Raw genomic sequence first — 20,046 nt, 5'->3', positions numbered from 1 at the left:
AGGGCGTCATGGGTGTCGTCACACAAGGAATGTCCAAAAGCTTGGGTAGACGAACTCGTCTTCGAAGATGCGCCTGACTTGCTCGAGAATGAACTTCTCCACCTTTCCGACGTTCTTGAGAACCTGTTTTCCGTTCTCCTTTTGGCCGATTTCGCTCTCGACCTTGATTTGCTCAAGTAGACCACCAATTTTGGGGAGCCGTATGCTCGGGTGATCGGAGGATTGTGAATCGCTAGGCATGCTGTCCAGAGAAGACTCGCCGCCCACGAGTGACTCTGCATCTTCCGGCGACAGGAAGCAAAAGTGCGCCCGCTTTTTGATATATGCCAAAATGGCCACGCCATCAAAAGTCAAGCCTGTGATATTAAGCTTCAAAGGAATGCCGACGAAGCTTGGCATCGGGTAGTCTAGTAAGATCTCTGCTGTGAGAGAGATTTTGATGTCCCCGGAGTACTTAACATGTGAGACAACCTGCATGTCGTTGACGCTCTTCTCCCTCATTCGCGGTGGTGGCGACGGAGAGGGACTTTTGTGATGTATGTGAGATGATGAGGACTCTTCAGTGTCAGCTTTTGGATGTCTCGTGGGCTCATTGTGATGCTGTGACGGTGGACGCGAGCCTGGATCAGCGGTTGAGGGGGGAGGGGTGAGAGAACTGATGGAGGTAGCATCGGGCCGACGGTTGCCGTGCTCGTGTAAGAACCGACCATAATGATGGCTGTCTGGCCAGCTCTGATACTGGGCACCAGCCACAGCAGCGAGCGGAGTAGTGGCACCCGAGATACCAGCTCCAAGAGGGAGATGGAAGTAGCTCATGTTGGACGTTCCGCCTGGGATGCCGGGAGTGGGTGCTCTGGAGATCAGAGGGCTTCCAAGCTGCTCGCCTGGTGCCAGCGTCGAACGCAAGCCTGGCCCTCTGGTTTCTACGTGCGGCGGAACATGTGTCCGCACGGGGGGGGTTTGGCCATCGAGGTCTTTCACCTCCAGTCCCCTGAGGCGGCGCTCCTTGAAGGACTTGGGGGGGTCGAGGTGCATGCTCTCGACCTGGGCTGAAACGTGGTCGGCGGTTTCCTCATCCTCGCTCCCATAGTCGTCATCCTCCTCGTAGAAGTCCGGCAGCGGGTCGCAGATGTCCTTCAGCTCAAGCTCCGGGGGCACGCTGCCAAAGTCAAAGGAGTGGACCTTGACGGAACGGATGAAGCGCGGCAGCGTCACCTGCTGAAACCTCTCATGGATGAATGCTCGAATGGTCTCGGCACGGGCAACTCCATCAGGGCCGCCCGTCAGGGCGTCCCAGTGGATGTCAATACTCATCGGTGAGGTCGTAGTGTTGTTCTATGTAACGGTGCAGGCCAGTCTTGCCGGACGCGAGGTCGGCCAGATGCCAAGACTCGGGCCAGGCTCCGTCGCCGACCTCAAGTCCCGACCTAGGTACGCACCGCTTGCGCCAACCACCACGCGCGAATCGCCATGCCCGCCGCCAGATAAGTGCCTGCACGCCGCTGCAGGGTCGACAAGAAGGTTGCGGTTTCGCCTCCGAGCAGGCGACGTGCGCGAGCTGCCCCGGCGCGCACGGTCGAGGTTTCGACCTAGGAAAAGTAAAGCTGGACCTGCTCGATACGACAAACCCCCCACCTTACGGGCGCTGTGATAATGCAGCTTTGCTGTGGGCATCACACGCGCAACGATCCTTCCCGATGCACCGTTGTCGAGGGCCAGCCTGGCGTCGAGCCCTGGGACGCTCACCTCTAGAGCTTGCCATCACCGCATCCGCAGGCCTCGTCGACGTCCCTCCGCGCCGTGCGTCCAGCGGGCATGAAGTCATGCGAACCGTTGCCTTGTGGAAGCCCCTCCCAGCCCCTTCGAGCCTCTGCGCGCGCAGCCCCGCCGTCACAAGCCAGCGCAGCCATGGAGACCAGGGACGGGCGGCAAGCATCGATCCAGCGATTTAAGGCCGCAGCTGTGCGGCTAAGCAGATGCCCGATGCACGAGGCTTCGGACTGATTGAAGGCGTGCCAGGGCTGCCAGGCTTCGCTCGTGTGCTCGGCACTGCTGCTGGCAGCTCAGGGATGCGTACAGTAGCGGGCCGGATGAGCGGCGGCGACGGGCAGGGCGACCTCAGGCGTGGAGGCTGACCGGGGCTGCTGTTGGATGATCGACGATGATGCCGGTGCAGTCTGGGGTGCGGGCTATTCTTGAGACGAAGTGTTCTGGAAGAGCACCAGCAACCCAGAACGCATAGCCGGCCGCGTTTGCTGCTGTCAGTACGTATGCACGCTGGAGATCGGGTCGACCGTAGATTGCGTCTTCACATGAAACCCAGGGCTGCCCGCGCGGTCCATGCGGCGGCGTTTTATCACAACAGTGCAGCTATATCAGAACACTGCATCCAATCTAGGCACGGCGGATGTGCTGTAGGTGTGTGTGGCGTGCGGCCCGTTCCTCGGCCTGGCTGGCGCAGGCTATGTACGCAGGATGGGCGAACGAAACATGTCGCCGTTGCAGCAGGCTTGCTCGAGGCGCTGTGCTCGCTGTGCCGCTGCGGTGCATGATGCCAGAGACTGAGGGAGGATTCAGCGCCCACCACTCCACTTATCGTCGCCCTGTCCAGCTGTCCAGCCCGTCGCCGCCATTGGAGCTTGGGCAGCATTCCAGCAGCGTCCCCGCCTGTCCATCTGGATGCTCCCGCCGCCCTCCCGCCGCGCTGCTGCTGCTGCCCTCGGTGCTGCCAGTCCGCTGACTTCGGCCTGCCGTGTCAATATCAGATCTGATATTGGGCCCGCCAAGCTCCCCCTCGGCGGGCAGCCGTTGAGAAGCACAGGTGCCCAGGCGGTTATTTGAATTCGGAGCGATTGGCGAGCCTGCGGGCTGCAGCATCTGCCGCGGTTGGGCGATTTTTTAGACGCGCCACTTGCTTTTTCTCAACGGTCTCGTACGACATTGGCGAACCTCACAGGGACTGCCCCGTCCTGCGAGTTGACAGCTGTCGCGCAATTGACTCGCCGCACCAAGGCACTGCGCCGGCGCAGTCTGTTTGACCTCACGCCTTCCCGTCTCCCCGCCTCGGCAGCACGGGACGGACACGGGGAACCGCCGCACGTCGCCCGAGAGAGCAGCAGCTTCATGAAACGCAGGATCGTGGGCAGGCAGAGCAAGAAGACAGCATGTGGAAAGCGACAAACGCAACGCCTTTTTGCCCGTCCCGCCGTGGGACAGGTCACAGTCCATATCCAAGTCCATCACGCTCGCGCCCAATCGCACCGCGGATACAAAAGCGACGAGTAATACAAGAGGTGAAGCAGAGGCCCCAGCCAACCCATTTTGCCCGTCAAACGCCAGTCACCAGTCTCGCCATTAGATAGCCATAGCCCGTGGTCCACGTGGGCCGCCGATACCCTTCCAACGCCTTCGCACTTTTTGTCTTCGTGACGCCGTGAAATGCCCCTGCCGACTGGAGAGGAGAGAGGGCCCGTAAGACCAGCAGGCCCCCGCCTAGGAAACTGTGTGATGAGGTGAGCGGAGGTCCCGCCTGCGCTGCGATCGAAGACACCTGTTTGCGTGCCACCGGCCGTCATGAGGTGTCGTCCGGATAGAGTCTGCGGTGGCACACTGCTGCGAGCTTGTCAGACATGCACCCGCCGGGGCCAGCCGCGAGGGGCCTACCTGTCAGTGATCGCAGCTATCGCACTTCTCGTCATGCTTGATATTCTTCACCTGCAGCACGCCGCAGTTCGTCGACCTCGACGTGGCGCATTCCGCCTTCTGCACCATCTGGTGGCCGCAGCTGAACGTGTGCACGAACTTCTGGCACATGGCTGCTGGTTGCGAGGGTCTGCGAGGGTCGAGCCGGCGCACGTCGAGACGTGGTGGTGGGCGGAGCGTACCAAGGTACGGAGGCAGCGCGAGCTGGGTGCTGGAGAGCTGCCGACCCGTGGGCTGGAGAGACGAGCACCGCTGGGAGCTGGCGACGACGAGGACGATTGGCGGGCTGCGTGCGAGTCCTGGACGGGCAAGCTTCGTGGGGCTGGCGGGGGTTGGCCTGGAATGGTCTGGAGCTGGAGCTGTGGCGGATGCAGCTGGACGGACGAGGACGCAGAGACGACACAGCAGTGGGGAGCCCTGGGGCGACGAGTATGGCGGAGGACGAGGCCGAGGGGGAGCTGAGGGAGCTACTGTAGGAGCTGGGAGCTGTGTGTGGGAGCGTGGGAGGTGGTGGAGCTGGAGTCGACAATGGACAATGGCAAGGCGCAGTGGGCCGAGGGATGGTTTTATACAGGCATCGTCGAGCACCCGAGACGACGGGCCTTTAGCAAGCTGTTAGATTACTGCCGCTCCCGTTTGCAACAGAGTGCGACAGAGCTGCAAAGCCGTTGGCTCCGTGCGGGAGCAGCAAGGACATGTAGGTGGGCGTCTGGCGACGGCCTCTCACGACAAGGGACACGGGGCCGGGGTGCCTATCGACGGCTGAGAGTGATTAGAGCCCGCGCAGGCCCCTCCGTGCAGCGAGTAGGGTGAATGCACCCCGGCGGCCATCATGCCTCGACCTGACGCCTCTGCGGTGCATTGTAGCTCTTCGTACGCGCACCTGGAGCTGGGCAGCAAACCCGCGCATTCCTACGGTGGCCCATCCCCATCGCCAGCAGCAATGCCCAGCTGCCAGTAGCCGGGCGGCCTGCTCCATACCGCAATGGCAGGCTATGCCGCAATGGGCGCCGGGCAGATCCTGTCCAACGTCGAGCGGACGCATCAGCCCTGTGGGTTCGTCGTGGAGCCCATGGAGCTAAGGGGGGCGGTAGACTGGCTGCTCTTAGCATGCACAGGCTATTCACAACTCTGCGGACTACCTAGGTAGCGCCGTTGGAACGGGGGGGCTTACTAACTGTTTGAATCGACCAACCTCCGTCCTTTGAATTGATACAAAGGTACAATACATACTTCTCGCTCCTTTGAGTTTCAGAAAACACGTGGATTTGCTTTGGATGGTGAGAAGACATGCAGACGCTTTAGAACTTCCCAAACATGCACCTGAAAGACGGCGTCCCCGGAAGAGAAGCCACCATTCTCAACCGTGGAAGTCCTTCACTGGCGCGTATTCTATACCTAGGTAGTGCACACGCTATTCGTGCATAATCAGATCCATGTACGCCAATCGTGGTCAGTTTACCGCTTCCCCATGAGCTACTTGGAGCCAAAGCGATACACACCCACATCGGGCCATGGTCCTCCCGGCATGCAAGCATCCTCTGCCGTGAGCCGGGCCGTGCTGCGTTGGCTTCAGGGCGGCGCGCAGCCGTGAAGTGATTGCAGTGCTGCGCAGGCAGGGCGGAGGATCACGACGAGAAACGCGAGTTTGCAGACAGTCCGCCGCCTGGCGCCGCGAAGGAATCCCTTGCCAGCCCGGCATCCACATGGCACCCTGGCGGCAGCTGTCGTGGGCAGCGATGCTGGCTCGACGAGGTTGGCTAGGTGGTGATGGTGTGGTGGAGAGCGCGTGGAACCAGACGTCCCTTACTGTACATGCGACCAAAACGGCCGTCGACATCAATGTCATATCTGTGTCTGTGACGAGGCTTGAGCGATCCGCTGGAGCAGCACGAGTCAGCAGATCCGGAGAAGCACGCAATGTCACGCCGGAAAGCTCCCTGACTTTGCCGCAACAGGGCAGTCCTCGAATGAAGGTCGAGGAGCTGCCACAATAGTCGCGCGGCGAGGCCAGCACCAGGGTTGAGAATGGCCATGGAACATGGTACGAGGCGCCTTGCTCTAAGGTAGCGCAGTCCTGTCACATTAAGCCGCACCGCGGGCTGTGAATGGCCAGTCCGATGGTTGCTCCGAGTATCTGCCAAGGCAAATCATCGCGACTCCAGGCGATGTGCAGTCCGCAAAGGGCATCATCAATCTATTGCCGTAGTCGCAGGCATTTCGTCTCGTCCGGGCTCTTCTCGGACAGCACGCACGGCACACTCACTCGCCATCCAGGACATGGAAAGCGGACGGTCATAAAGGAGCGGCTCGCCTCGACGCTGGCCCAGCTCTCTCTCGTCCTTCAGGACGCTGCATCATAGCCTATCGCAGGCTCGCAGCGCCTACCCTTCTCGCCACCACTTCCGCCGCTGTCGAGTCGGAGTGCTCTCTGCCAGAAGCCACCCCCTTCCTTCGCGCACCCCAACCCCATAGTAATCATCGATCAGCTCGCGTGGAGCACACCGGATCGCCATGTCAAAGTCAAATTCCCGCGCCGCTGCGTGCCAGTACCGGCGTTTCCAAGGTTCCCAGGTTCGACCGAAGGTTGGGCGTCGACGAGCACGTGGTGCTGATGCAGAAAGATCTGGCAAACATGAATAAACTTTCGCTGCAACGCCTTCAGCCGATCGAACAAGCCACGCGTGCTATTTGCGGGCTCGCTCAGCAATGTGCCGCGGTCGGCGGTGCAGTCAGTGTGCGCTTGTACGCCACTGCTTGGGGTGCTTGAATGGATGTTCCACAAACAAATCTGCACGACATAGAGGCTCTTCACCTCGAGGTATGTGGAAACTCGTCAAAGCACTTCAAGCAGCGGCAAACAGCCGTATACATGAGGCAGCGTGCTCAACCAGTGTGCTCGGTACCTTTTTCACGCCTAGTCCAAAAGTCACGGGTTTTATCACTGTGACTGGCGCTCCGCCGGCAACTCGGAATCGGGATTCAGCTCCTGACTGCCCTGCTGCACAACTGCACAATACAGACCTCAGCTCAGCTCCCCTGAAGCCTCGAAAACTCCCCGCTCGGTCACGCTTTTCCGACCGGTCCCGCCCGCCGGCTACGATCGGCTCCCGACTTCACGATAGTCCTGATTCCAGCCAGCTTGGTGTCTCTCCACCAGAAGCTTCCTTTCGCGCCCGAAATGCGGGCCACCAAAGGCAAGGGCGCTTGCTGGCACTCTGGGGAAACGAAAGACTATTTCTATCTCGTGAGAGATCAGGACGCGTCACTAAGTTGACAAAGAATGGCTGCACTGATCGCGGGTGGTGTTTTGCATTTCAGCGCTGGCGGCGGATACCGCAAAGTCTCTTGGCAATAAATAACGCTCATTCGACAAGACTGATTGACCGCTCTCTGCATCTTTGTGGGGTAGTCTAGAGCCTCGTCGAATAGCGATCAGCACACCAAGAATGACAGCCAAGCATCTACAACAGGAGGGCAGACAGACCAGGTCTCCTTCCGGATTTTCCTCGTCTCCTACCTGATGGACGAAGGGACTCCTGCACCACTAGCTGGCATAGCGGCTTCACGTCATCGGTAAGGCTCCCGCTTAAGGCTTCCGATATCTGCGGGTGCTGCGCCGGAATCCTATAAGTACACGATCCTCCAAAGTAGACACAGCTCAAGCCTTCCTTCCTTTTTCTCTCCTTGATTTCATTCCACTTTGAAAGACTCGCTGCTGTTTGGTCACGCGGCTGCACGAGAGTTTGTCACCCAAGCGCCTCCATACTGTGTCAGGTGTATCCCAAAGACAAATCAGGGTCGAACCTTGGTACAGTCCGGCTACGATCCACGTGTGGAACACAGCATTTCGAATCATTAACCCACTTTAAATATTTCGCTCTATAAAGTCTTGTAATACCCAGCCAGTGAGTCTCATCCCCACACACTGCATTTCTTCCCACCTTCTGATCCCTCCACCGTTCTCTCTCCCAACCTTCCAACGCTTCCACCACAAGCCATGGCCTCTGAATCGCCGAAGAAGTCCGTTAACTTTGCCGAAAAGACTATGGAGCAAATCATCGAGCCCGCTTCTCCCGTCCAGCTCTCAACCACCGAGTGCTCGCACCACATTCCCGCTCGGAACTTCACCTTCCTCGCCCTGGCGCCGGTCACTTCTGCTTCCTACCCCTCCCGCCCACGCATCTCCTCCACTGCGTCGAAGGCTTCGGCCTCTTCCATCGTCGACCGAGTTGACGACTTCATCCCGGCCGAGATGGCGTCTCCAACAGTTGGCTCCGCGGACACCACCGCCGAAGAGATCGAATACATGTTGAAGAAGAGGCGGTCCAGCAGCGTCAGCAGCTCTGAGTCGTTTGGCCGTCCACGATTCCTCAAGCTGGGCCCCGTCCACTGGGGCGGTGAGCCGGGTGTTCCGGACTTCACTCTGCTGGAGTAGACGGAACCACGCATGAGGGCTGACTAAAGCCAATAGCATTTGGATTCAGCGGGGTTGGAGTTTGGCCTGGATGATCATATGTGCTGCATGGAAGACGCGCAGCTGGAGTACCTACCCCATGCACACATCACATTCATGTTTCTACTTATCGTGTCAGCTTGACTTCTTTTCTTTCTCCTTCAACACAAGCTGCATCTCGTTTTTTCTCGTCACTCTCGCTTTACATACACGCCTACCGTAGGAGGCAAGTCCGGTGGAGGAGATGATGGCGGTTCCCGCAAATGCAGAAAAGTTATACTAGTTGATACACGACGTATCTGCCTGCATCTACGTGCATACATTCCCGCACATCGCCCCCGTCCTTGGTCCTGTAAGCAAAGCAGATCCGCCCACCACGACGCTCCCGCGAACCTGACTGGCCAAAGCAGCCTCTTCTCGCGACGCCAGTCGCTGCACCATCGCTCGAAGCGGGTATCCCGGCGGGCAAAAGCTTGTGAGGGCTTGCCGAGACGTGAATCCACCTGACCCCACCTCCCTCCAACACGCAGAAAAAGGTACATCAGCCTCCCCCCGCCGGTCAGCCACGTCGGATGTACCTGTCAACGCGACACTCGGTATCGCATCTCCGTGGCTAGGGCCGCCTGAGCTGAATAACGGCGTGCGGGCAGCGGGATGCCCGCCTTCGACGATCAACGCTGCACGCCCATGCAGATTCGCCTCCACCACCTCGTGCTCACCCTTCACGAAGCAGAACGAGAGTATTGCAGCAATTTCGTGCTGGCCTTGCAGACGCCACATCGAGCTCGCGCCTGGCCCATGCTGCACGGCTTGCCGTAAGCGACTGCTGGCGTGCTGTGCCAAGCGGCCGAAACAGCATGTCGAGCCTGAGTTCGTCGACGGTTGGCGGAAAAAGCAAAATTGCTTCTTGGGGCCTCTCGTAGAATTGTGGGGGACGCGTGTGGTGGGGGATCCGCGGTCGGCGCCGTTCGGGGCGCGCCGAAGCCGAGAAGCTTAGGTTGTAGAGGAGCCCGGGCGTGAGATTTGGGGGCGGGTTTTGAGGGGGGCCTTCTGGGTGGGTGACGGGGGGTGATTGGTGCGAATGGGAATATTCTGTAAGCGGATGTGGATTCTTTTGGTGTTGGTGGCTTGCAACGGATACGGGGCTCGGACTTGCTGTGGACGAGGTTCGGGCTTGTGAAAGATGGTGTGAGAATGAGGTGGTGTTGGAAATGTCTAGGGGTGTCCTGGAGGGGCCAAGATGGGCCAAGATGGGATCGCCGTTTTTTTAGAAGAGCCGCGTGTATCCATGGGCATATCTTGATGATCTTGTACCTCGGTAGAATTCGACAAAATTGCCAAGTTCAATAACTCTCAAAGCATCTCGTGTTGATGGATTCGTCCAGAGCATTAAAGACCAAGCCCTTGGCAAATGCCACTCGAGACTGAAACCGAGGATCAATAGAAGCACCGGACCTCGCTCGGTCTAATGTCAGGTCGTTTACTGCGGCCAGCGGGTCTTTGGACGGGAGTATCGCAGGTGTTGGCTGGTACAGGCCAGTCTCGTAGATCCCGTTAATCCACGTGAAACTCACGTGATTATACCCGAAGCCCTTCAAACTTATATCGTCTGATTGGACTTGAAGTGTAAGTATTCACGGAGCTAATGCCCCTCAAAAGCCATCCATACTCCTGCGCTGGAATGACGTCGTTGTTTTGTTAGCTGTATATGTTGAACTTCTTCGCATCTATTTATCTCTGCTTCACCGTCATAGAATCACGTTGTTCGGTACATTTTATTGTTTCATGTATGACAGGCTTCAAATTGGAGAATCGCTTTCAACACTTTAAGGAAGGCAGTGTTTTGTATGCGCCCTGATCAGTATTCAAATTTTGAGATAGAGAATTCCATCAGTCTTTTCTCCGTCACGCTCGATTCACATCGTCACCGTATGATCGTCTTCCAGGGTTACACCAATGTGGTAGGACGGATTTCAAAGCTCAACGTTCTCGATGGCGGCAAGCGACATGGCATTCTGAAATCCCATGTCATCCTTGTCACTCGCGCCTCCTCGGCAAGCAGATTTCCTCCAACATCCGGATAACGTCACAACGTCCACCAAACTTCAGAGGAAGATGGACTAGAGTAGTTCTAATTGGCTCCCTACGACGCGGTGATGCAGAACGCATGGAGGCTCCTTTCACGTGGAAGTGCCCGCGGCAGTTGCGCGCGTGCACGCACCTTTTGAAGCTTTTGACGGCCTACGTACAGCAGACGTCACCGCCACCGTCGCTGGAAGAAAGCTATATAACCTCTCCGTCTTACTGAGTGCACATTGCCTCTACTCTTTTGCTGATTGCCGTATCTCAAATTATTGAATGGCGTCTGAAATCCTCTACAAAGCAACCGAGACAGTGCAAAAAGTCATGCCTGGAGAACACGACGTGAAGTTCGCCCAAATGGCGACGAGCACCAAAGACTCTCAGGACACCAAAGCTCGCATCACTACCGATTGGGGCACCAAGCAAATCAACACTGATGACTGGCTGGCTGTCGCAACTGAGGATAAGGTTGGTCCGTCTCTGCTAGAGGACGGATTCGCGAGAGAAAAGGTAGTCACATACACTCCACACTGAAGCGTACGTGTGCGGTCTTTCTAATATGTAGCAGATTCATCGATTCGATCATGAGCGTATCCCAGAGCGAGTCGTCCACGCTCGAGGTGCCGCAGCCTTCGGAAAGTTCACTCTTTTCGAGAGCGCCGAAGACGTGACCTCCGCAGGAGTCCTCACAGACACAAAGCGCGAGACTCCCGTCGCGCTGCGATTCTCCACTGTTCTTGGAAGTCGGGGTAGCGCAGACAGCGTTCGTGATGTGCGAGGATTCGCTGTCAAGTTCTACACGGAAGAAGGTAATTGGGACATCGTGGGTAACAACATCCCGGTTTTCTTCATCCAAGATGCGATGAAGTTTCCCGATGTAATCCACGCTGGCAAGCCTGAGCCCGACAACGAGGTTCCTCAGGCTCAGACTGCTCACAACAATTTCTGGGAGTGAGCCGTCTTTCAATTCTGGTGCTAGTTGGTGTACTGATGAATAATGTAGCTTCCAATACTTGCATCCCGAGGCTACGCACATGTTCATGTGGACTCAGTCGGACCGAGCGATTCCAAGATCCTACCGGATGATGCAAGGGTTCGGTGTCAACACCTACACACTGCTCAACGCGAAGGGAGAGAGGAACTTTGTCAAGTTCATCTTCACTCCCGAGCTAGGCGTCCATTCCTTCGTTTGGGACGAGGCGCTGAAGCTTGCCGGACAAGACCCGGACTTCCATCGTAAGGACCTAGAGGAAGCCATCAGTGCCGGAGCATTCCCTAAGTGGAAGTTCGGTATCCAGGTCATCCCTGAAGCCCAGGAGCAGGACTTCGAATTCGACATTCTAGATGCCACAAAGCTCTGGCCAGAGGAGCTTATTCCCATCCGATACATTGGCCAGCTCGAGCTGAACCGCATGCCAGATGAGTACTTTACGCAAGTTGAGCAGTTGGCTTTCTGCACAAGCCACATCGTCCCTGGCATTGGTCTATCCGATGATCCCCTCCTCCAGGGACGCAACTTCTCTTATCAGGACACTCAAGTTTCCCGCCTCGGTATCAACTTCGAAGAGCTGCCGGTCAACAAGCCTATCTGCCCCGTCATGAACAACAACCGTGATGGTGCAATGAGGCACACTATTACCAAAGGTAAGGCCAACTACTGGCCCAATCGGTTCGAGGCCCATCCCCCAGCCACTGCCCAAGAGGGTGGTTATGTCGACTATCCTGAGAAGGTTGCTGGTATCAAGACGCGTCTTAAGAGCAAGAAGTTCAGGGAGCATTTCAACCAAGCCCAGCTCTTCTACAACTCATTGTCACCCCCTGAGAAAGCCCACATTGTAGCCGCCCTAGGCTTCGAACTCGATCATTGCGATGACCCAGTCGTCTATAAGCGCATGGCCGACCGCCTTTGCGAGATCGATCTCGACCTCGCACAGCATGTCGCCGAGCTGGTCGGCGCCGATGTGCCCTCGGAGGCCAAGCGCCCCAACCACGGCAAAAAGGCGAAGGGCCTGAGCCAGCTCGAGTTAATGCCAGCAGAGCCAACCATCGCCACTCGCCGCGTTGCCATCATCATCGCGGAGGGCTACGACGCCATCGCCTATAACGGTGTCAAGGCTGCTCTCACCGCGTCAGGTGCTGTCCCTTTCACCATCGGACCAAAGCGCAGCACCATCTTCGCCGCTGGCGAGAGCAAGTCCAGCGGGAAGGGCGTCGTGCCAGACCACCACCTTGAAGGCATGCGCTCAACCATGTTCGACTCCATCTTCGTCCCCGGCGGCGTCGACGCCATCGCTACACTTCGTAAGAACGGGCGCGCGCTGCACTGGGTGCGCGAGGCATTCGGGCACTTGAAGGCCATCGGTGCCACCGGCGAGGCTGTGGCTTTCGTCCGTGACGCGTGCCAGCTTCCCGGCGTCTCGTTCTCGTCGTCCGGCGAGGTGGTGGATTCGTATGGCGTGGTGACGGCGAGCCAGGTGCATCCGGAGAGCTTCAAGGAGGCTGTGAAGATGGCGAAGGGCGCGAAGGACTTTGTGGATTCGTACTTCTTTGCTATCTCGCAGCATAAGAACTTCGATAGGGAGATGGAGGGGTTCTCGGCTATGGTGGCTTATTAGGCTGCCAGAGGTGCTCCTTACATTTACTTTAGGTTGTATTCTTGAGGTTACAATGCAAGGCTAATCCGAACGTATTTGTTCTTGACGCGTGAATCTGATTCTTGTGATGGCTTGTAGCACCTCTTGACGTGCGCGTGAGGTAGCTATCTTGACATGAAGTCCAAGTTTTATGACTTGAGTGGAAGTATCTTGCGTTCGTAGCTTGGATAGCTGCTGGTTTTTGCAAGCGGACTTTGGTAGTTGAAAAGAAGGTCCCGTTCTTACGCTATGTCATTGAATATTTTATGTGCTTTTGAAGATCTAATACACCGCTCCCATAGATTCATCTCACCGAAACTCTTTGCGTCTAGGCACCTCCATCTGGTCCGAGCGCCCAAGACGGGTTCGTTCTCAAGATCACTTGTCGGTCCTTTTTGTAGTCTCCAGCAACAAGCTTGTTCAACCAAGTCGCGAGTCTTAATGCCCCTTTGCTAATTTGCAGCTCTACAATTGGATAAGCTCCTTCAGCATAGCCGCTTGTCAACAGATCCGTGCCATTGAAGACCTGGCTGTACACATAGTCACAGTTCCATCTAGGTCAGGTCTGTTAGCGGTTTCTCGAACTTTGGCTTTTGGGTAGGATTTCGTACTGGTTGGTGTCACGCGCCCATGACAGGGCACATTGAACGGGTGTAGACGGGTCGGCGCAATCCAACCACGAGGCAGTCGGCTCGAAGAAGTCGTCTCTTCGGATTCTAGAGACCAGGCCACTCATCCATGGGTCGAGGGAGGTGTTGGAGAACCTGGGGACATTGGAGTCGGCGTAGATGATTTCGCCATCCCATACCTGATACTGTCAGCCACAACATACGAGTAGGTGTTGAATGCGTGATCTCTTACAGCATGTAGTTCAGTAGCTTTCCCGCCAAAGGTAACGGGAAATGCGTTGCCGCCTTCCGCTATCCCTGAAGCATGCAGAGGCTGTGAGATGTCTCCTATAAAGTGGACGACCCAGCGTAAAGCGTAATCACAAGTTAGGTTCTTGCCGGCAGAGAGCTCGCCGCTTTTGGCCGCGGAAATACAGCCCTTCAATATCTCCGTCTGGTTGGCGATGGCGGACACGACGCATCCACCTTTCGTGCAATCACGGTTGTAGTACGTGTTGCAGAATTGAGGAGGCTGTGACCGTCAGCAATTGGCTCGACACTGAGGCATGACATTCCTACATTGTCACTGCTGTCGATCCAATGCCTAAATCAGAGTAAGTTGAGGAACAAGTAGAGCGACGCGGCGGCGGAGTCGGATTCAGAGCGCCAAGAAGATTGTGGGCTACAGTAAAACCTCGTTATACGTACCACTGGTAGCTGAAACGACCCTCTGTGGTATGGGCATACGCGTCTGCCCACGCTGCCGCCCTGCCAATCGATCCTAAGTATTCCGGGTCCAGAATCTTAGACAAAACGGACGTGGTATATGGAGAGAGGAACTTCTCGGCCATAAAGCCAACCCTTTCAATCGTTCAGCTGAGTTCAGTCATCACAGATAGTGTGTACCCACTGATTGTGGACTGTAGTACGCGTTCTTGTCAGTACAAGCATCAAAAGGGGCCTTCGCAATAACTCACCATCGGTGTTCCAGGCCGTGGCCGTAGCAAGCAGCAGGCAGCCCGAAAGAAGTGTCTGTACGCGCATTTTCACAGATCTATCACTTGCAATAGGCAGTGGACAGAGAGGGCAACAAGGAGGACATGGCTTCTTATTTGTAGCACTCCAATTACCCGGTTGACGGTCCACGGCACGCGCTGTGATGGCACACGACCTCCTGCCCTGTTCAGCGCAATTCAGGGCAGACCAAAGAGGCCAATGGCACGGCTGACAGCTGCCGGGAATGCTGTCTTATCGTCGGAGGCGAGCGAGCAAGATGGAGGGCGCTGACGACCTGACTATTGCGGTCAAGGTTCTCCAGGCTAGCGGCTCGTGGCGGGGATTTCGGAGAATTGTTCTGCATCCCCAGGCGAGCTGCTTTCCACCATCGCCAACCACACGTATCTATCACCAGGAGCAGCTAGAAGCAGTCTGTTACTTTCTTTGGCGTCAAGGATTCAGGTTTTGCTGCGGGCTGACGGTAGGCTCTTCGTTTCTCTTCACTTTGGCAGAGTACGAAGGAGACCACCTCCTAAATCTCATTTCACACTCAAGCAATGGAGCATGGCCCCTTACGAGCTCTACGTGGTAGATCCGCAGGTAAAGGTTCTATATTTTGAAAATGCACGTGGGCTCTAGTGGTTTGATACAAAGAGTACATATTTTCGTTTACCCTCAATTTCTCGCACGCGGTTTGATAGACCAAGTCTCCGCCCCCGCCAGCTGTCTCTTCCGTCGTAGACGACAACGCCTCCATTTATCTAGTTGCGCTTCTGGATGCCACCGTCTCTCATCTGTCGAACACCTCTCTCGTTGATGGTGATGATGTCGACATCTCTGCGCACTTGGTTGGGTTCAACATCCTTATCTAGCTGCTACTGTCTATCTCCAGGCAGTCAATTGAGGACGCCTTTCGAAAGGCTCGCTGGGATACCGACGCCGCATACAATCTGCTCACGTCAACTGACCGCATCCCGGCTATAGAACCGGTCAGTTCCAACAACAACAATGATGATGTCCTCTGCGCCTTTTGCGACCCCACCGGCAAGCGCTTCGTCGGCCAACTCCATGCCTCCTCCACCGGCCAGGCCCATTGGGGAGAGTACCGAATATAACGAGCCTCCATTGTGGAAGAAGGCAACGTGGCAGCCTATGAGATACCTGTCCTTTGGGACAACGCCTACTACACCAGTCTCCGTACAGTCGTCGGTCATCAACAAGACTCCTCTTCGTTTGAAGGGTCTACTGCAGAGCTTGGTTGACAGGGCCAATCTGCCAGTTCCAGAAGTGGGCATTGGCTATTTCTCCCGGGCCTGGCTGTCCAGAATTAACGTGGACACCGTGGTCGACTTCTACTTGAGAAGCATGCTCCCCGGGGCTGTCATTGCCTTTAGCAAAGAGGTTATGACTCTCGACGATTGGTATGCTACCGAGCGGCCAACCTTCGCTGCCTTCAACCAACCGAGCGTTTACATGGGTGGTCTCTCGAAGGATCAGCGGTACACTGGCATGGCTTTCACTTCCGTCTGCGAAAGAATCCAGATCTACGAGTCGTCCTACGCTGCCTCTCGGGACCCTAACCGAAAACCCGAAAAAAGTCCTTATCTTACTCCTCATGAAACCGTATTGTGTCTGGACCCAATGCCATGATATGGCCTTGTTGCTAGTTGGCCGGTGGACGAGATTCCGTCCTATTACGCTATCCTGGCCCTTGAAGTGATTATGATGCTAGTCCTGAATTCCTTAGTTAACGAGTCGACTTCGGTTGAGCTAGTAGGAGATGTTAGTTTTGATTGTTCATGTAGCTACTATACATCTAGAATTGAGTTCCATCCGTTTTCCACTAAGCGATACTGCGGCCGTCCTCTTTTTAAATCTCTGTGAAACGGAAAGGGTGTAGTACGGCTGCATGAAACAGGTAGTACGATATCCCAATGTGCACCCAAGCAATTTCCTTTCCCGTTCAGGGAACTGAGCTGCTCATGCTCCAGCCTGAGCTGTGGTTGTGCTGGGTGAGCACATCCTGAGCCGAGACTGAGCAGCTTGTTAGAACCCAGTTTTGGGCCCTGTATTTCGACAGAGAGTGTTGAGACTAGGGTCCTCACCCTGCCTTGGAAGGCCTATTTCCAGGCCTATTTCCAGGCCTATAGGCCTGCTAGGTTCTAGTTTTAGGGCCCTAATTCTTAAGTAAATTTACTCTTAATAGAAAACAGCTTAAGGCTAGGATGCCAACCTACAATAGCGGCTCTTAAGCGCCTTAATGCTAAATTTGCTATAATCCTAGGCGCCGGCCGCATCTTTGCTATCTTTGCTCCCACTATAAAAAATAATATATACGACGTTTTCCCTAGACCCCTTCCTCCCAGGAAGGGGCTCCTTTATAACTATTACCTTGCTAGTAAACCTGCTAGAAGGCGCATCGCGCCCCGTTTTCTTCCGCGGCGTTGCAACTATATCTATAAAGCTCTTTAGTATCTGCACGCTAGAGCGCGTGTACTTTAGGTAGAAGGACGTCTAGCAGACGGCCGTAATATGGCGCCTAGTAAAGGATTTCTATATTAATACGGCGGTGCGCATCAGCTTAACGCGGCGGGGGGAAAGCAGGCTTGCAATAAGCTTAAGGAACGTGTATCTGTGCACCAGGCGGAGGCATGTCGCGCGGGTACTGTCTTAGGCGCTAAGACGGGCCGAAGCGCAATATATGGCTGGGAGGCGGATAAGGGGCGACATCTTATAGCCGGGGACGGCCCATGCAAATAAGGTCGCTGCGGCGCAGGAGGATTAAGAGCCCGGGGCTCGGGCAAGGTTTAAAGTTAATTATATTTCGCTCATAGATCCGGAGAATATGGAGGAGTAGAGGTGGTGAGATTCCGGTGAGGTTGATTGATAATATCATTCTAGAGCCGGTAGAGTGAGTTGTACTACCAGTATATCCATCCACCTATCATAACACTGTACTTGTAGCTTGCTCGGATTTTGAAAAATGCGTTGAAGCACTCTTCACAGCGGTCGACTAGTGTACGCAGACCTGACAATCCAGCTCTCCTCCAAACACACCACTAAATTGCCCGTACGGCCTCTTAAATCAAAAGGTGTGCGCACGATAGAAGACCCAGTAAACAACGAGAACCAAAACCCCACAAAAGCAACCATACTTGCAAAACTCAGCCAGAATCGCGCGGTGCCACGAACTCCTTCGCCCGTCGCGCGCGCGACGTCTCAACTCCGCCGCATGCTCTAGCTTCTGAGATACGCACAGTGGCTGTAGATACTGCACAACGGCCTGAGCGTCGCACAGCGCTGCGACCTGTAAAGGCGTTCTTGAACCTTTGTCCAAAGCCACCAAGTCGCTTGCAGCGCCCAGTTCAAGTAGCCGCTTGACAGCGTCGAGTTTGTCCTTTGCGGCGGCATGGTGCAGCACAGTCCGGCCATCAAGATCCACCGCGTGGAGATTGAAGCCCCGTCTGAGCAAGATGTCGATTGTCTGCGTGCGCCGGCTTTCGGTCGCGTAATGCAGGAGGGTGCGCCCGCGCCAGTCTGGCCGGAAGGTGGCGGTGTCCGGTTGGTCGAGGAGGAATTCTATCAGCTCTAGATTGCCTCTTTGAAGGGAAAGGTGCAGGATTGTTCGCCCTTCCTGGTCCGTGCTGGCAAGAGAGGGAGGCTGGTCTGTGAGACAACGGAGTATATCCGTGGGCCGAGAACTTTTGCTCCAGGAAACGTAATGCATAATGTTCATGCCGCGATAATCCTGAGTCGTGCTGTCGAGGTCTTCTTGATGAAACTGGATGATTTGTCGCGAGGTCTCGTTGAAGAAACAGTGAAGGGGCGTTCGGCCGGCTAAGTCTTGACGGCTCAAATCGGCTCCGCTACTCAGGAGGTGTCGAGAGACTTCGTAGCCGCCGTTATTTTTCACAGCTTTATGAAGCGGGGTTCTTGGAATTCTGTCAGTCTATGACCGTTTTGTAAAATCAATCCTTGGAGGTGGTTTTACTCACTGGCCGAAGTCGTTTGCAACGTTTACATCCGCGCCAGCACTTAGAAGCTCCGTTGCCAACTCGTAATGATTTGATTGAGCAGCTATCTGCATCATAAATTAGCTGCCTTGTGTCAAAGTTTGGCCGGAGGTAACCAACATGCAACAATGTGTCCCCGTGCGCAGTGGTGTCTGATATCCGGACTTTACCATCAGCAAGAAGCTGTCTCAGAAGGAGCCAATCTCCTCGTTTAGAAGCCAGATAGGCACAACTGTCGGTGTGTAGCATTGCAGAGATCGACAGATCCCATTGGAACCTGGTCCGAAAGGGAAACGACGCTTTATACAGCGCAGAGATCGAGATTAATACTTTGCTAGGGACTATTTGAACTAGTCGAATTTGAAAGGAAAAGCAAAAGGCTTCTCGGGAAGGAAGTAGCTTGTATATGTCTTGGCCATTTTCGGACCAACATCGAACAATCACAGGCCCTGTGCGGAGGTCTGCTGATAGTAGGCCTCCCCCGAACGTCCTCCAACGCTGAACTCTAAAACCAACAGGTTCAGAGATTGATGATAGATATATACTGAGTCGCTTTGGGAGGGCAGTTTCAGAGGTTGTAGCAATTTTGGAAGCTGTGAACTGTTGTTTCTTATGACTCAAGGAAGTCTCGAAGCATTGTGCGTGGCTTTGATGGCTCTGCATACTATCCAAAACATAGTTACTGCAGGGTGCAGTATACTCTGCGCACATAGCAGGTGGTGGTGCAGAAATTGGCAATTCGGTGTTTTTTAATATTCTCATCAAAAGCTTCCTAGAGCCAAATTAGTAATACGTCCTTAGGAGTAAGTGAGGACATTAGGGAAACTCACAGTCCTGTGACAGCCACTGCGTTCGAAAATACGGTATTCCAATTATCTAGCGAAGTGTAGAACTTGTGTAGCTCTCGGTCTGATAAAAGCCATTTGAATCTTTCCCAAATATGGCGTACCCGGCCTCGATCCAGCATGTTGCCTGTACCTTGAATCTTAGACTCAATGGTCTTGATTTCTTCAACGAATTGAAATATGTTCCGTTGCAATACTGGGTCCAGTCTTAGATCTGGTGGTAGATCGCCGCTTTCATACACTCGAGCGAGATTCGAAATGGTCTGATGCAAGCTTCGTAATTTGACGGCTTGTGAGCGGATCTCGAAGGGCGCGTCGGAGATGTCAAGAAAGAGTTCGTATAGGAATTTGCAGGAATTGCCAGCGCCAGCGATTAGGGTGAGCAAGCTGGCCGAGAATGATACTGGATCCATGCTTCAAGGCCCCCAGTAAGCTATGTGGCATGACGCCAAGGTGAGCGAGATAGTGGCTCCTGGCATAAGTTATAACAAGCAGACCGCCTACTGTATTACTGTTAAGTAGAAGAGCGAACCTCCAGGCATACTTCAGTGGGCGATGATGCTCTTCTTACCAAGGGCTTGGATACCTCGTGTAGTTCGAGAGGACGATTAGTACCTTGACTCAGGCTATTATGAGCAGCAATGCCTTGAGGTGCGGCTGACGTGTCCGCCTTGGTGTCTGTAGTGACTGATTGCACGCACTGCAATGCAG

The 20,046-nt window shown here is 55.2% G+C and overlaps 10 protein-coding genes across 10 annotated transcripts; 4 read left to right on the top strand and 6 right to left on the bottom strand.

The window, feature by feature from the left end:
* Positions 1 to 18: 18 nt before the first annotated feature.
* Positions 19 to 1,936, bottom strand: BDZ99DRAFT_489085 (uncharacterized protein; the record flags this gene model as incomplete). Its single annotated transcript, XM_033722956.1, has 2 exons — positions 19 to 1,309; positions 1,641 to 1,936. 2 exons carry the CDS (start codon positions 1,934 to 1,936, stop codon positions 19 to 21), a joined length of 1,587 nt encoding a protein of 528 aa, XP_033575364.1.
* A 236-nt stretch (positions 1,937 to 2,172) lies between these two features.
* Positions 2,173 to 2,831, top strand: BDZ99DRAFT_54959 (uncharacterized protein). The gene has a single exon (XM_033726958.1). The coding sequence runs from the start codon at positions 2,408 to 2,410 to the stop codon at positions 2,738 to 2,740; it is 333 nt and encodes a 110-aa protein (XP_033575363.1). The 5' UTR covers positions 2,173 to 2,407; the 3' UTR covers positions 2,741 to 2,831.
* Positions 2,820 to 3,406, bottom strand: BDZ99DRAFT_54914 (uncharacterized protein). The gene has a single exon (XM_033726950.1). The coding sequence runs from the start codon at positions 3,238 to 3,240 to the stop codon at positions 2,899 to 2,901; it is 342 nt and encodes a 113-aa protein (XP_033575362.1). The 5' UTR covers positions 3,241 to 3,406; the 3' UTR covers positions 2,820 to 2,898.
* Positions 3,407 to 3,666: 260 nt separating this feature from the next.
* On the bottom strand, positions 3,667 to 5,738 carry BDZ99DRAFT_521952 (uncharacterized protein; the record flags this gene model as incomplete). The annotated part of the gene is made up of 2 exons (XM_033725671.1): positions 3,667 to 4,304; positions 5,513 to 5,738. The coding sequence occupies 2 exons, from the start codon at positions 5,736 to 5,738 to the stop codon at positions 3,667 to 3,669; spliced, it is 864 nt and encodes a 287-aa protein (XP_033575361.1).
* Positions 5,739 to 6,238: 500 nt separating this feature from the next.
* BDZ99DRAFT_54829 (uncharacterized protein) lies at positions 6,239 to 7,599 on the top strand. Its single transcript, XM_033726922.1, has one exon. It carries the CDS (start codon positions 6,412 to 6,414, stop codon positions 7,117 to 7,119), a length of 708 nt encoding a protein of 235 aa, XP_033575360.1. The 5' UTR covers positions 6,239 to 6,411; the 3' UTR covers positions 7,120 to 7,599.
* BDZ99DRAFT_54817 (uncharacterized protein) lies at positions 7,385 to 8,245 on the top strand. The gene is made up of 2 exons (XM_033726915.1): positions 7,385 to 7,610; positions 7,665 to 8,245. The coding sequence occupies exon 2, from the start codon at positions 7,703 to 7,705 to the stop codon at positions 8,138 to 8,140; it is 438 nt and encodes a 145-aa protein (XP_033575359.1). The 5' UTR covers positions 7,385 to 7,610; positions 7,665 to 7,702; the 3' UTR covers positions 8,141 to 8,245.
* Positions 8,246 to 8,303: 58 nt separating this feature from the next.
* Positions 8,304 to 9,230, bottom strand: BDZ99DRAFT_54840 (uncharacterized protein). The gene has a single exon (XM_033726926.1). The coding sequence runs from the start codon at positions 8,936 to 8,938 to the stop codon at positions 8,468 to 8,470; it is 471 nt and encodes a 156-aa protein (XP_033575358.1). The 5' UTR covers positions 8,939 to 9,230; the 3' UTR covers positions 8,304 to 8,467.
* Positions 9,231 to 10,501: 1,271 nt separating this feature from the next.
* BDZ99DRAFT_445816 (catalase) lies at positions 10,502 to 13,091 on the top strand. The gene is made up of 3 exons (XM_033717945.1): positions 10,502 to 10,750; positions 10,809 to 11,191; positions 11,244 to 13,091. Exons 1-3 carry the CDS (start codon positions 10,517 to 10,519, stop codon positions 12,853 to 12,855), a joined length of 2,229 nt encoding a protein of 742 aa, XP_033575357.1. The 5' UTR covers positions 10,502 to 10,516; the 3' UTR covers positions 12,856 to 13,091.
* On the bottom strand, positions 12,942 to 14,738 carry BDZ99DRAFT_464280 (nuclease PA3). Its single transcript, XM_033720273.1, has 7 exons — positions 14,459 to 14,738; positions 14,392 to 14,401; positions 14,190 to 14,342; positions 14,061 to 14,085; positions 13,735 to 14,013; positions 13,485 to 13,681; positions 12,942 to 13,427 (listed from the first exon to the last, which is right to left on the bottom strand). The coding sequence occupies exons 1-7, from the start codon at positions 14,523 to 14,525 to the stop codon at positions 13,202 to 13,204; spliced, it is 957 nt and encodes a 318-aa protein (XP_033575356.1). The 5' UTR covers positions 14,526 to 14,738; the 3' UTR covers positions 12,942 to 13,201.
* A 2,824-nt stretch (positions 14,739 to 17,562) lies between these two features.
* On the bottom strand, positions 17,563 to 19,153 carry BDZ99DRAFT_390497 (ankyrin; the record flags this gene model as incomplete). The annotated part of the gene is made up of 3 exons (XM_033715686.1): positions 17,563 to 18,409; positions 18,473 to 18,558; positions 18,611 to 19,153. The coding sequence occupies 3 exons, from the start codon at positions 19,151 to 19,153 to the stop codon at positions 17,563 to 17,565; spliced, it is 1,476 nt and encodes a 491-aa protein (XP_033575355.1).
* Between the last annotated feature and the right edge of the window lie 893 nt (positions 19,154 to 20,046).

This window comes from Mytilinidion resinicola (assembly GCF_010093595.1).
Source record: "Mytilinidion resinicola strain CBS 304.34 unplaced genomic scaffold BDZ99scaffold_12, whole genome shotgun sequence".
NCBI classification, from domain to species: domain Eukaryota; kingdom Fungi; phylum Ascomycota; class Dothideomycetes; order Mytilinidiales; family Mytilinidiaceae; genus Mytilinidion; species Mytilinidion resinicola.
Note: the sequence above shows the minus strand (reverse complement) of the source record. Positions and strands in the feature narration are given on the sequence as shown.